The 15,745-nt window shown below is 38.6% G+C and overlaps 1 protein-coding gene across 3 annotated transcripts in view; it reads left to right on the forward strand.

The window, feature by feature from the left end:
* Positions 1-15,745, forward strand: part of LOC106473044 (max-like protein X) — a 53,043-nt gene that overhangs the window by 9,464 nt on the left and 27,834 nt on the right. For 2 of the 3 annotated variants that reach the window (XM_013933722.2, XM_022401554.1), the window contains one exon: positions 10,849-10,914. In XM_013933722.2, coding sequence (XP_013789176.1) covers positions 10,875-10,914 — 40 coding nt within the window. In that variant the 5' untranslated portion in view covers positions 10,849-10,874. Of the gene's footprint in view, positions 1-2,229; positions 2,354-10,848; positions 10,915-15,745 lie in introns of all 3 variants that reach the window. The other variant, XM_013933723.2, reaches the window with a different exon arrangement.

Genomic DNA, 15,745 nt, shown 5'->3' on the forward strand with positions numbered 1-15,745 from the left:
GCTTAAGTTTCGTCGGAACGAAGTTACGGAAAATCAATTAACAAACGGAGACGTAACAGTATGTTGACGATACATTTCTCCTCTTAAGAAACCATAATCACATCAAAAAGTATCTGGACTACCTAAATGCTAAGTACCCAAACATTAATTTTACCTGCGAGATTGAAAAAAACGGTAAACTTCCTTTCTTCGATGTCTTCATTAAAAAATTAGATAACCAGTTTACAATTTCTGTCTATTGTAAGGAAACATATACACTACTACATACTCGTTTTGATAGTTTTATTCCTAACTCTTATAAAAGTAACCTCATCCTAAATCTCCTCAATAGATCATACAACATCTGTTCTAATTATTTCTCTCTCCATACCAAAATCACTACCCTACAAAACATCTTAACAAATAATGGTTATCTACTCCATTTTACCCAAGCTATAACAAACAAGTTCCTTTCTGAAAAACATGAACCCTTCAAGAAACCACACACTGTTAACAAATTCCAATTATGTCTGGTCACTCTCTTCCTAGGAAAACAAGCTTACATAATGAAGATCCAAATTGTGAGATTAATTAAAACATTTTACCCACAAATCTGACTACAAATGATATTTTAACCACCCTTTAAAATACAAAACTTATTTAAAACAAAGGACCACTTACTTACCCCCATGCGTTCAAAACTCGTCTACAAATATATGTGTGGTGGCTGTAATGCCAGTTACATTGGTAAAACCACATGCCAATTACACCTACGAGTTTGTGAACATATGGGAATATGGAGTAGGACTGGTAATAAACTATCAAATCCACCTGAATTAGCAATCCGCTTACATAGTGAAAATAACAACCACCCAATTCTGATTAACAATTTTAAAATAATTTTGGACCGGTTCATCCAACACAGAACTTATCAAAGAAAGCTTGTCCATTTTAAATGAATGCCCCACTCTAAACAATAACACAACTTCTTTACAGCTAAGCCTATTATAAAGACCCCTAGCACATTGTCAACTATACAGTGTTATCTCTATACCTCCCCCTCTTTACCACACTAGTTTCGTAATATAAAAGTTAAAATTTGTTATTTCCTGTTTAAATCCTGCTGGTTGTTGTTTGTTTGTTTTTCTTTATGCTACTGTAAATGTTCCAACTGAATGAATATGTGTATTTAATACTATCGATTAATTAATACAGTCGCTGAAGATGGAATGTGAATATTCTGAAACGTCCGACGAATAGATGTACAATACCGAAAATAAAGTGTCGATTCTTTGCTATAACCGTCATTCTACTGATTATTATCAAATTCTGATTCCCATCGAACGAATCTGTTACCCGTTCTTTTTTCTACCCTGACTGTATATGTACTTGGTCAATTTGACTGACCTTGTAATCACCAAAAAAAACAAATAAATCTAAATTACCCTTTTTTTTCTTTAAACTTGTAACAGTTTACATCTGTTTATACATAATTTTATTGTTTTATTGCCTTTTGAACAGTGTCTAATTAATAATCCCACCATAAAAGTTGTAAATAATTCAGCAAATGTGTAGCTCACTTTACATATTGAATGAATGGCATAACACATGAGCTGCTCATGAGCATACCTCAGGAAGAATTTCTGTTATTATTTTTCGTTATCTTAGCTAATCTAATATAATAAGTTTCTAATTTTTACATTTTAGTTACTTTTATAACAATAAATAAAGAACCTAAATGTTAAACAAATACAGTACTTATCTTTGATCCCATGTTTTGTTTGCTGTTTGTAATTTTCAAACAAAACGTGATGAGTGTTGAGTAAATTCCAGCAGTAATGGACTTGTTTTAAGCTACTTATAGCTTAATTAGAAATCCAAATCAATTATAGTAGTTTTGTGACATTTTGTTCTATTCAAGTGCCTGATGTACTTGTGCTCTGAAATGCATACTTTGAAAACTACATGGATTATTTTTTGGACAACCAATTTAGTCAGAAAAAAGTAGGGTTACAAGTACAAATGGCCTCAAGCTGAAATAAGTGATAAATTCCTCATTTTTATGTATATGATTTATTTAATGTTATGTACTTCTTAACAAAGATAACTAAAATATAAAAATTAGAAATCCTTAGTTTAGATAAAACTTTAATGAAAAAACTAAATAAACAACTTTCATGAGATCAGTCAGATAAAGAAACTCACTGTATGCACTCACATCATTGTAACCTGATCATCTGTTTCCCTTAGCTCTGCTTACAGTAATAAAACAATAATAAGAAAGAAGATGTGAAAAGATTAGAAGCTGATGCTGTAAGGATAAATAATTATAGTTATCTACTATAATCTGCAGTCATTCGAGAAAGAAATAAAGGTATTATTGATTTTATTTCATATTTTGCAACTTCTCATTTCATTGTACAGTGATAATCTCTAAGGTTACTCAGTAAAATTTCTTCACAAAAACACAGGTAACAGAGGTCCAAGACAAATACAAGTTTTGTAACTCTTTGGAGAATTTGAAATTGAATGGTAATGTTTACACAGCCAGTTTTGATGTGGAAGCTTTTCTAAACTAACATTCCCTTGCAACAAACTATTGATCTCTATATATGGAATTATATTTATTTATATATTCAGGTAAGTGTGTTTAGAATTATAAGCAGGGTTTTAAGCTAATATCTTTTGACGTAAAAGAATAGCATTCCATGTTTAATGGCTTTATTTATTATCTGGTTGATGGGGCTAGTATGGGATCAGTGTTTGATTCAACATGGTTAATCTGTTCTTGAGCTGTCAGTATAAACAATAGTTGTTAAAAGGTTACGTTGATTTCAAATCACTTTATTTTAAATATTTTGATCATGCACTTGCAATTTTTTAAATTCATGTTAGTGAATTCCTTTATTGATAGAAGGGTAAACACCAAAATGTAAGGTTAACAGTTCAATGCAAAAATGAATTCCAATAGGGTACTCTCCCTCCTCTCATGAGATTATCTTTTCTCAAGTTGTGTACCCTTTTATATGCAAATTTTTTTTTTCATAAACGTATGCTAAAAGCCTTCATTCTCCCTCTGTTGGAATCCAAAGTTCCAACACGTCTCTCATGCAAATCTTCATGTGCCACCTCTCCACCAGTAGGAGAGCATTATTATCATGTGATGCATGTGACTCCCTCTTCACGCCACTACCAAACTATCACTTCTCCTTTTGCAGTTGTTGAGTTCAGACGTTCTTTTTTACATTATTCAATTACCTTGATGTGGCTTTATTTTTTTATTTTTTCATACTTTTTTAACTTTATTTCCAACACTTCAAAGTTGTGGAGTTAATATTTTAATAAAGCATTACTTCCTCGTGTTTCTCGCTTATGAATTCCGAAGTTAAAGTCACCACTTCTTGCACTTCACCAGTGTCTGATGCTGAATTTTCAGCCACGGGCATGGGCGACCCATCAGAGATATATTCTCACTCAATCTCTGAGAGATCGGACTGTATATGAACCAACCTCTCTCGCCTACTTCTACCTCACTTCCTCCTGAGCCTTTCTGGGCCAGGCCAGGCTGTTGACAATTTTGATCATTTGTTTCCCCACCCAGAGTTTGCTGCACCTTCCTGTTCACTACCTGATGATTCAGCTCATCCATCATCAGTCTTTTCAGACTTTATCTCTCAGGTATGTGATGTTTTGTCTCTTACACCTGTTTCCTAGGACCCAAGACCTTTCCTTATACATGAAATTTTCAACCCTATTTAGTCTTTCCCCATCCCCCAATGATAGGGTTCACATGGACCAATTGGCCTCTCAACAGGGGGGAAGGCATTAGTATGCTTCGTCCTCCACAGACTTCAGATCAGTATATTCTTACTTATCATTGGGTGGATTTTCCTTTTCTCGACCAACAGTTGTTGGGGTCAATTCTACCTATTTTACGGGCGAACCCAGATTACCCTGCTCAATTATCTTGCTTTCATCTCACCCTCATGATCCTGTTCATGTACCTTTCTTCCCTTCACCTTCTGTCAGAGGCTATTCACAGGAACCCTGAGGGTTTTCTGTGTTCTTTGCCTCTTGCACTTCAAATGTGGTTTGCTTATTGTTGTGACCTCTTGGGCTATGATGCTGTTTTGGTGTGGACCCATCTCCAGGCTCCTTATCTAAGGGAGCTCCGCATGGTGCCATTTTTGCAGTGTTATGTGTTTGACTCGGTTTCTGAGTTTTTGGAGTCGTGAGTGGCTTCGGCCCATCGACATTCTACCCTTACTAACTTGGTGAATCATTTGTCACAGTCAGGGCTGAGCGCGGCACTGATTCCTGTCCCCTGCCTTCCCCTTCCCAACCTCTTCCTGTCCCACCTTCTCGTGGTGTCACAGTTCGACGACTTACTCGATCTGCCAACAGCAGTACCAGTGACTATGTGGTCAATTTGGGCCCAGTGAAGGCTTTTCTATTGGATTTCATTCATTTGTGGGAACCTTTTCTTGCCGATGTCTCAGTTCACAAGGTGCTTAGTTATCCTCTTTTTCTCCATTATCCCATTCCCTTCCCTTCTCGGGATCCTTTGATATGCCAGCATCTGTCAGAAGAGGTTCAGGACCTTATCGCACAACAGGCTTTTGAACCAGCTCACCACATTCACAGGGGTTTTACTCCCACCTGTTTTGTGGTTCCCAAGAAGACGGGGACTGGTATCCTGTCATCAATTTATTCCATCTCAATCAGTATGTTCACACTCTTCACTTTGCTATGGAGACACGGTGGCCATTTTCTCCAGGTCTTTGGAGGACCGAGGTTGGACATTTCCAGTGCTTACTTCCACATTCCTGTGGTGAAGCATTCCTTGGTTTGTCAAATGGCTGGGTTGTGTACCAGTTTTGCACCTTATCTTTGGGCCTAGCCCCAGCACCATTTGTGTTTTGTTGTGTGGTCCACTCCTTTGTTCAACATATTCATGCCATGGGGTTGTGCTTCCATGTATATTTGGATGACTGGCTTGTTCTTGCTCATTCCGATTGGGAATTGGCCTGTCACACTCGTCAGCTCCTGGCCAAAACTGCGCTGGTTGGTCAAATTGGAGAATTTTTTCCTTTGTCCTACCCAATACCTTATCCATTTGGGTGTTTTCTTCAACACCCATCTCCGTTGGGCTCAATCTTCTCATCTCCATTCTATGGAATGAGCCATTCAGAAAGCCCTGTCTGTTCCCTCACTTACAGCTTGCGAGGTCATATCGTGGGGTTGTGGCCCTCCATGCCCTCTCTAATACTCCTGGGCAGGGCCCATATGTGGTTTCTTCAGTGGGTACTTCATGATCATTGGATCCTTGCCTAGGATCCCTTGGAAACTTCTACATCCCTTCCTTCATTCCTTGTAGATGATATCCACTGGTGGTTGAACAGTGCCCATATGTCGGTGGGGGTCTCGCTTCCTCCTCCATGGCCAGATTTACATCTGATCACGGATACATCCCATCAGGGCTGGGGTGCCTGGGTGGATCACCAGGAGGTTTTGGGTCATTGGTCTGTGGATGAGAGTTCTCTTCTCAAACTCCTGTCTGTTTGTTGAACTTTGGATCAATTTCTTTCTCTGGACAGCTGGTTATGATTCATTCCAACAACCACCAAGGTGGCACCAGGTCCAGATCCCTAGGTTTTTGCAGTATGGATCTTTTTTGAGCCAACAAACATCACATTCATTTGATAGCATATCATGTATCGGGTGCTTTCAATCTTGTAGCTGATCGTCTTTCCCAACCAGATTTAATTTATCCCGCAGATTGGTCCCTGCATCCTGCCATTTTTCAGTGGCTCTGTCTGCATCTGGGTATGCCCCATATTGATGCCTTTGCTACCATACTCAATCACAAATTACCTTTGTTTTGATCCCCGGTCCCCTATCCTTGACCCTTGGCTGTTGATGCCTTCAGCTAGGATTGATCTCACCTGTTCCTTTATGTTTACCCACCCATCTGTTTACTTCATCCATGGCACTTCATGCACGATCCTTCTGTTCACTCCTTACTGGTCTACCCATCCTCGCTTTTCCCAACTGCTGGTGGACACTCTCCTTCCTCTTCCCATCTGTCCCAACCTGCTCCATCAACTCCAGTCACTGGTGCTCCATCCCATGCTGTCCCTCCTTTGTCTTCACACCTGCAGGGTAGCTTCACATTTAGCCTGTTCCATTCACCCTTCTTCTTCTTTGGCCATTTATCAATGCAATTGGAGCATTTATCGCTCCTGGGCATTGACTTGGAGTTTAAAGGCTTCTCAACCAAGGGTTGCTTGTATCTCTGAGTTTCTCACATGGTTCTTTAAGTGGGGTTCTTCAGTCTCCTCAGTTTTGAGGTTTCAGGTGGCATTATCCCATACATTCCATTTTCCAATTTCCATAGGGTCTTTGCTTTCCCTGTCCTTTCCATGTTGATCTGTTCCTTCCAGCTCCTTCAGCCACCTAGGTGTCAGTCGCTTCCGGACTAGGACATTGTCGTGGTCCTTCATGCCCTCACTTTACATCCAATCAAAACTCTGCCTGTGTGTTCCCTGTTTCACTTCTCTTTGAAGGTATATTTCCTCCTTCTTCTGGCCTGCAGATGTCGCAGGTCAGATATTTTTGCATTTGGCATTACCAGAACCTTGTACCACTTCTCCTACCTTCTTCTTTATCTGGATCATGCTTTCCTTCCCAAAACCTTTGTGGCTTGTTAAAGCAATTCCTCTTTTTCTCCTATCTGTTATCCTCTATATCTCATCTCTACCCTTGTTCTGATTTGGATAGACTCTTCTGTCCTGTCTGTGCCCTCCATTGTTCCATTGCTCACATGGCTTCCTTCCGGGACCTCATTATAGCCTTTTTATCCCTTGGCAACTTTCCTCTTCCCAGTTACTCTGACCAATTGAGTTCGATGTTTGATGCAGTTACTTTTTTCCTCCTTCTTTCCTTCCCAGTATGATCTCTTCCACATTTTACTCACATCAAATCCTTCACCTTACCTTCTCCCTTGCCTCTCATCTTTGTCGGTCATTGGAAGAGATTCTATAACCAGGCATGTGGATAACTTCGCACATGTTCATCTCTCACTGCCTATACTACATTGCTGTTTCTGCTTCCTTGGGGTATCACCTGCTGCCTGTGGCTATTCTACAGATTTTGGGGAGGCTATGACATGAGGTAAGCCCTCACTAATGCTTTCTTCTTTTTCAGGAGCCCCTGTTTCAGCTTCACTTTGGATCCCACTCTGTTGCAAGTGGTGTTTGACCAGGTATTCTGTCTGTACTTGGAATGGATTTCATTTAGAGGGCTATAACCATTCGCAAACATCTTGATATCAAATCCACACTGTAAGCCATGTTGATTCTTATACATTTTTCATGGCTTTGTACATTCACCCTTGAGATGGGGTATTTCACAAGATCACTGGAGTGTAAATTTGTCGTGATAATTGTATCATAGTATGCTTGTCCCAGACTGTACTACTCATGGATGGCATGGGTAAAGCAGAAGGGGATTGCTGTTCATCCCTGCCATGCCTAGATTGAACAAATCGGTGTGGTCTGCTTTTTCAAAACAGTGTTTTGTGATCACCCATTGCACTGTCTCAGGTGTTGCAGTCCCTTCGGACTCTCCACCACACTATTCCTCACTTTCTTCCAGTGGAGTATGGGAGTCCTTACCATTTACCAGTTCCAAGCCACTAGGTTGGTTAACCATGGAGGCAACCTGCTGGATGGGTTCCACGAAGATGGCTAATAACCATTCAGTTCAGAGTAGGGTGGTGGTGTTATGCCGGTGTAGAGGAAGTTACAAGATCCTTTGGATGAGTGACTATTTCCCAGAGTTGAGATGCCCAAATGTAGTTCACCCCTCCGATTGGTGTCCTCCTCCTACCCTCACGCAGATGTCGGTACCCAGTGAGTGAGACTACGGAGATTAAATGAACCAATCACATAAGTCCTCACACAGGTTTCAGGTTATTCATCTTCCTCTCTCGACTTGTCTTCTGTGTTGTGGGTCTATGTGACCTGTTTCCGCTTCTATCCTGGGTTTTCTCTCATTGGGAGATGAGGTTGTTACCAACCTGGGGTCATTTTGAGTTGGTTTCATGGTTGCAGAGGTTGAGTGCATGTGATGGACTTCCACTGGATTCCGGAGGACATGTTCCCAGATTCCTGGAATTAGGTTACCCTGTGAGTTCCTGGAGATGAATGTTAGGTTCCCTCTTGACTCTGGGACTTTAGGTGAAGAAGGTATGATCCTCATCCTATCCTCAGGAGGATGTTGATACCCAGCAAGTGAGGTTTTGGATGTAGTTGACGTAGCGAGTATAGTCCGTTGCACCCTAGCCACTCTACACCAATTAAACACATCCTCACTTGCCCACTTTCCGTCATGGGATTGAGTGATTCTGATTTCTGTTTAAGATCACAATGCTAAATTATCCTCTCCCACATGGATGTGCTCCCTTTAATGTTTCGCCATGTCTGGTCCTGCTGCGGTACCCCTCCTCAGATCATCTGATCTGTTACTCTCATTTCGGGGGTGTCCTCTGGATGCTTCCGGTGGATATGCCTGTGCTTTCCTCACACATTTCAATGTGAGATTCCAGCTAATCTTGTGAGAAGAGGGAGAGTATCTTATCAGAAGTTACAATTTTCCTAAATAAAAATGTATTTCCGATAGGTACTTCCCTCCACTCACACTTCCCACCCGTCCTCCCCACAATCTTCCAGTGCTCGCGTCTTCTGACAAACCTGGAAATGATAGTTTGGTAGTGATGTTTAGAGAGAGCCACATGAATCACATGATAGTAGTGCTCTCCTATTGGTGGAAAGGTGACACATGATGATTTGCATGAAAGACATGTTGGAACTTTGGGTTCCAACAGAGGGAGATGAACACTTCAGGCATGCATTTTTGAAAAAAGTTTGCATATAGAGGGCAGCACAAAATGAGAAAACTAATCTTGTGAGAAGACGAAAGTACCTATCAAAAATACATTTTCATTTAGGAAAATTATAACTTCAGTTCACCTCTTTCAGATACTTTAGTGCAAAATCAGTAAGTTAGTTTTAAGAATGGTGTACATCACAAACCTTTTTTTCAGTGTTTTTGGCTCAATTTGATAGTTTTGTTCCTATATTATTCAATGTTAACTTGGTGAAAGATCTTGTGAATCTTCTTTACATGATTATAGCAGTTTTTCTTTGTCATGTGAAAAAAGTGTTTAAAAAATCATTTGAAATGTATTTAATGGTAACTGCATTGATAATAACATTAGGGAAATGTTGAAGAAGCAAATCACCCATACAGTTTTAACTCTAGTATTATATGGACATTATCTGTCTTTGAAAGCCATTTCAATAAACTGTTTACACACTTTCTTGCTTGTGTTAATGTCTCTTTTTGGTTATATAAATCACAAAAAATATCACCAATACTGCAATTAATCCCACTAATTATTGCTCAGGTTCCTTATGTATTTTATGTAGAAAATGAGTCATTTCATTTAATTGTTTTGGTCAGTTCTTTATTTTAAGTGTTATAACATGCAAAAACATAGTTATTCAATGTGCTGCAATATGTGGACCACACTAGTAGTGAACAAATGGGAAATTTGAGGTTAAAATTTGATTTATCTAATGAACCAACAGCTATAGTGATAATGTTGACAATCTTGGACAGATTTTATTTACAGAAACAAATTAGGTATGTGTTTAGCTCTGTTGTGAGAATAAAAAAGCTTTGTTTTTACTTTAAGACATCATCCATATGATTGAACAGTCCCTTATTGAATTGAAATTTACTTGTTCTGATGTAAAGGAATATGTTAGTGGTTATCTTCTCTCATCAGCATTCTGCTGGTAAACCAGAGAACTTGTCATCTGTCATAAGACATTGTCTACAAAATATAATTTTGTCTGTCACAATAAACACGTTTGTGACAGTTAAATTGAGAATGAGCAGGAATTATGAATTCAAGAAAGTCTTGAAATGAAGCTGAACCTTAATGAGCAAAACTTATGTTAATGATTTTTCTTGATTTGTAAGGTTGTTACAGTTTCTAGATCTTAGGAAGTTGCTTAAATGGTTTTGTTTGTGAGTTTCACAGATTGATGTGCTTAAGTTGAACAGTCTGATAGTTCTGTGAATCAATGTTGATAAGTATACATTTTCAAGAATACGTATCGTATACACATCAAAGTAAAAACTTTTTGTTCTATAACTCTGATAGGTACGTGAAGAGTTGGAATTAGTATGTAGTAGGAATGAGTTTTGAAGGGTTTGTGTCACTATATTAAATTTATTGTTATTGTAACTAAATATTACAGAATATTAATAATACAAACTTTTTGAAGACTTTTGTTAAGAATCCTGAAAATAATTTTATTTATTTATAGAAATGTATTTTATTGAATTTTCTACAAAATTGTACTTGGAATTAATTGTTGTTTTGTGAAGTCCTATTGAATATCAGCTTGACATAAGGTTGAGAATGGACTTGGATACTTAATTAATATGAACTTTCCATCAGAATAAGCTGCCTACTTATATATAAAATAAAAATAAACCCTTTAATCAGTATAGATAATTAATTATGCTATTCATACATTCTTACTTACAAAGATTAGAATGAATTGTTTCACCAGTTGGGTGTCCTCTGTTAATAGTATTTCGGGCCATAAATCCAACAATATCTCATTACATTTGGTCATCTTAGGAGTCTGTTCCCACTAGAGCTTAGCAATTAATATAACTTACTAGTACCCTCAAAGTAAGGTGTGCATTGAATTATTTCACATTTAATGATAGTTAATTAGGGATTATAATTTGAAGAATTATAATTTTTGATTTTACTTGCAAACACAGGCAGTGGGGATGCTCCAGTGACAAAAATGGCTGAAGCAAATTTTCCTGATGGTAGGCTTGATCAAGGTATGTTAAAAAATGTTTAAGTCTGATATTCATTAAAAAAGGTAAATAACAATTTAAGGGTTTTTTGTATTTTTAAGATGAATTACATTTTATTTATTATGTATATGTGTTCTATTAAAAAGTTCTCTATAATGAGGATGAAAGTTTTAGTTAAAACTTGTTGGTGCAGTGCCATAAACTAATGACCTACCAGTAGCTCTGATTTCTCATATGACACCTTACCTCCATTCACATAATAGCTTTCCTCAATTTGTGCTGCCTTCTATATGCACATTTTTTGCTCACCACTAGCCTTGCGGCTCCCACCTAACCTCACGTGTTTGCATGTGGTATAGCTGCATTATAGCATGCAACAACCCTCCACCAATAGGAGTCAACACACCTTCCTAGGGAAGCTGACTCCCTCTATACTGTAGAGCACAGTCATCATTTCTTGATTTGGAAATTGCATGTGCAGACTTTCAGTTAATTTTCTATAATGACACAGTGATTGTTACTTTATCTTTTGACAACTCTCTTTTCTGTTGTCTTTACCTCTTGGAAAGTTTTTCATTTATTTATTATTTTTACCACATTATAAACTCACAATTTAATGTCACTGCTGCTTCTGATATGGATCCACAGGATTCTGATTCTTTCAGACATAACAGTTCTGTGATGTCAGACTCCACTTTTTATGCCAAGGAGATTTTGGCATAGTGTGTCAGAAATGTGTTACAGAGGATGATGATTTTAACAGCTTTATTCCCCCTCCTGCTTTTGCTGCACCTTCCCAGTCTACTCCTGTGGATCTTCCTCATCCTTCTCAGCATGGTAACTCAGGTTTGTTACCTTTTTGTCTCTTTCTCCTGTTTCCTAGGATTCATCCCCTTCCCTTCTCCATTCTGTCTGGCATCCAATTATTTTGTTTTTCCCCCTCCCCATATAATCGTGTCCATGCTGAACAATTTCTTTCTCACCTTTGTGCTGGTGCCAGCATACCTCATCCACTACATTTGGAAGACACACATGCATTAGCCAACCATAGATCTGAGTTTCCCTCTCTTGAATCTCAAACTCTGAAATCACTTATTTAGGCATGGGGTCCTGATCCTCCCTCTTCCCTTTATTTTTCCCCTGCCGTGGTTCCTTTATTATTGAGATCACTTAGGCAAGGATGCACTTCTTACTCACATGTGTTTGCCTGCTTCTTACCTGTGTGACCTTTGTCTGATGCATTTTCTTCAACAGTCTGTTTTTGGAGATGTCCTTAATTCTTTAATATCTCATGTGGAGGCAGTATACCAGCACTCCTACATTTCCTCTTTAGTTTCCTGTCCTTCTCAATTATGTCCTGTTTTTCATACTTTAACTTTCTCTCCTCTCTCTGTCCCATCTTTCCATGTCTTTACTTCAAGTTGTCAGATCTCTCATCATCCCCTTTTAAGACATCAGTATTGTTAGTGAAAACCTCCTTAGGCTCAGACACAGTGGGGTATATTTGTCCCAATTTGATCACCTTTAGCACCCTTTTGTAGCAGTTGGGTTCTTTGAGTGTTGGTGGATGGACTGAATTTTCATTTTTCTCCTCCTCCTCCTTTGTCTCCAATTCCCATTTATTTCTTTTCTCCTCTGTATATACTTTATTGCCAGCATCTTTCATAGGTTGGTTTGGATCTGTTGCAGAATAATGCTATCGAACAGGTGTATTTTTTGTCCTCTGGGTTTTTATTCCCGTTTGTTCATCATCCTCAAGAAGACTAGGTATTGGCATCCTATTATCAATCTTTTGAGCTTAAACTGCTTCTTCAACCTCCCTCGTTTCACCATGGAGCCTTTTTTTTAACCTCAGATGCTCGTTCACTTCAGGTCTTTGGATGACTAATATGCTTCCCTGCACATTCCTATTTCCCCTGCATCTAGATGTTACCCTCTGGTTTGTTCATGGGGGTTGAATGTTTCAATTTTGCACTCTCCTGTTCAGTTTGGCATTGGCTCCACATGTCTTCTGTCGTGTGGTCAGAGCCTTTGCTCATCACATTTACAACTTGAGACTGTGGTTCCACCATTACCTGGTTGACTGGTTTCTTTTGGCCCCTTCCCAATAAGCATCTCAAAACTATACCCATTTCAGGAGGTGGCACAATTGAGGTGGCTGGTCAAACTGGAGAAATCACATCTCACCCATACTCAACATCTTATTCATTTGAGGGTGTCCATAGGACTCAACCTTCTCCCCTTTGTTTGCAGGACATGGAGCCATTACTTCTCCTTCTCTCACTATATGACAGGATCTCTCTCTCTGTTTTGGAGACTTGGGCTTCCATGGAATCCCTCATCCATTGGGGTGATGCACACGTGTCATTTTCAGTGGGTGTTACATGACCAATGGAACCTCTCTTGGAATCCTCCATTCCTCTTTCTTTGACAGAGACAACACCTCAGCTGGCATTTCTCTTTCTCCTCCTTGTCTGGATCTTTATCTGTTTACAGAAGCATCTCTGATGAGGTGGGTGACATATTTGGACTCTCAGGAGATAGCCGGTCTGTGGTTGAATTGACCTTCTGGCTGTTTGTTGGGCATTGGATCATTTCCTTCTTGTGGTCTGCTGGTGCTTTGTCATTATCCATTCCAACAATTTGACCATTGTCTCTTATAGAACTCGTCAAGGAGCACCTGGTCTTGTTCAGTTTGTTTTATGGACCCAATCTCTACAAGTTTGGCTTATTGCCTGTTTCATCCTGGACACTATGATTTTTGTCACCAATTGTCTTTCTCAACCTGACAAGATTCTCCTGACAGAGTGGGTTCTTGCTCCTCAGGTGCTCCAGTGGCTATGCTCACAACTAGATATTCACCTCTATGCTTACTCTCCTATCTTTTTTTTTTGGTTGTGTGTTTTCACTTATTCAAACCAGTCATTGTCTGGTCCTTCTAATTGCTCTATTCTGGCCAACCAAACCATTAATTTCCACTCTTGAGCCTTCCTCAGTCATTTCCTCCCCTTTTGCTTCATATCTTCCATTCCTCTCTCTCATTCAGCGACATCCACACTCCATCTTCATGCATAGGTTTTGTCAGGTCCCTTGCGAGGTGCTTCGAACTCACTTGATGTGTAGCCTTCTTTATTTCTGTTCTTCCTCCTTACCTGTTTACCAACATAAATGGTGCATTTTATGTTGTTGGTCTCTGCATCATGGCTTCTCCCCTTCCAAAACTACTGTTCCACACCTTTCCGACTTTTTCCATTGCAGGCACAGGTGGCACTGTCTAATACTATACAATTTTCCCATTTTCATTGAATCTTCTCCCCTGTCCTTTCTCTCCTGTTTTAGTTCTTTTGCCTTCTTAGCCCTCCCTGACTGTTGTCCTTCATGACCTTACCTCCCTTTGAACTTTTAGCCTTCTGTTCATTGTACCATCTTTCCCTTAAAACCTATTTTTACTCCTTTTTGCATGCTGACATCGTAGGTTGTGTGTGTATGTTGTTGATGGTTCCTGAATCCTTTATCACCATCCCTATGTTCTCCTTTATCCAAACCCTATTTTTTCCCAAAGATGTGTGTCTTTTCTTGCCTAATCATAAAGTGATGATTGTGCTCTACAGTATAGAGTGAGTGAGTGAGCTGCACTTGGAGGGTGTGTCAGACTCCTAATGCTCATTTGAATGCTACAATGCATCTATATCATGTGTAATCATGTGAGATTAAGTGAGAGCCTCAAGGCTAGCAGCGAGTAAACATATAAAGGGCAGAACAAATTGAGGAAAACTATCATGGAAGAGGAAGTAAGTATTTGTCAGAAATATATTTTCAGTGTTAGAAAATGTTAGTGCCAAAAATAATTAACTTATCTTGTGCTTTTTTAAATAAACATCTTGGAATATTGTATACAAGCAAAAAATACTTAAATTAGAAAGTTAACTAAGTTTATAACAAAATGCAACATATACAAATAATGTTGTTCATTTTTTTAATGATTTGGTTGTTGAGAAACTATACTATTGTAGCATCTGATTTATCACCAATAAGCATGCTCCAGAAACAAATGTGTGAAAAACCTGAATTTTTCTGTGAAATACATGTATATATGCAAAAAAAGTGGGTATCATGTTTTGAGCCACACACAAATTAAAAACAAAAAACTACCAATCTGCCCAGAAATGTACTACAATTATACAGTAAGACATAGCTGTCAGGTTTTTCTTTTCTTTTTTTAATTTTTTAACAACTCTAAAGTCATCACTTATCACCCCTAATGTAGCTTTAATTTGACTTCTGCTATGCACTGCTATCAGTAAAATGTGAATTTAGCATAGTATTTATAAAACTTATAATATCCATACCAAAATGTAGGAATAAATTAAGTATGATTCTCATTATTATGACTTCAATGTTCTGTTAGTTCTGTGAATAAACATCGCATTGGGACTGGTCTATATGTACAGTGTGACATGGTGTTCTGCAAGTTCAGCTGGTAACTTTAGTGTTGCTTTGTAAAACAGATATGCACACAATTTTTACTGCAGGTGAAAATAAGTAACCACAAAAAAGTTCTTCCTAAAATGTGTGAGGAAACAAAAGGAAACTTTGGTGTCTTAACTTATCATAAAATGTGTTATATCCAGATTTTCAGAAGTGTCTGTAGATTTTATGTGAAATTGTCCTCAGGAGAGAGTGCAGCCATATGATAGTCAGAGCCTCACTTGGTCCACTTTTGTTTGATTGTGATGATCCCAAGACACAGGAACTGAGATTTTCAACATGTCACATAAGCTATTCCACCCCATGATAGCTGATGTTTGGGTCTGATAATCTTGCCAACCTTGAAAAAGTGAATAAGAAAGAATTA

This window comes from Limulus polyphemus, unplaced genomic scaffold (genome assembly GCF_000517525.1).
Source record: "Limulus polyphemus unplaced genomic scaffold, Limulus_polyphemus-2.1.2 Scaffold5841, whole genome shotgun sequence".
Taxonomy (NCBI): domain Eukaryota; kingdom Metazoa; phylum Arthropoda; class Merostomata; order Xiphosura; family Limulidae; genus Limulus; species Limulus polyphemus.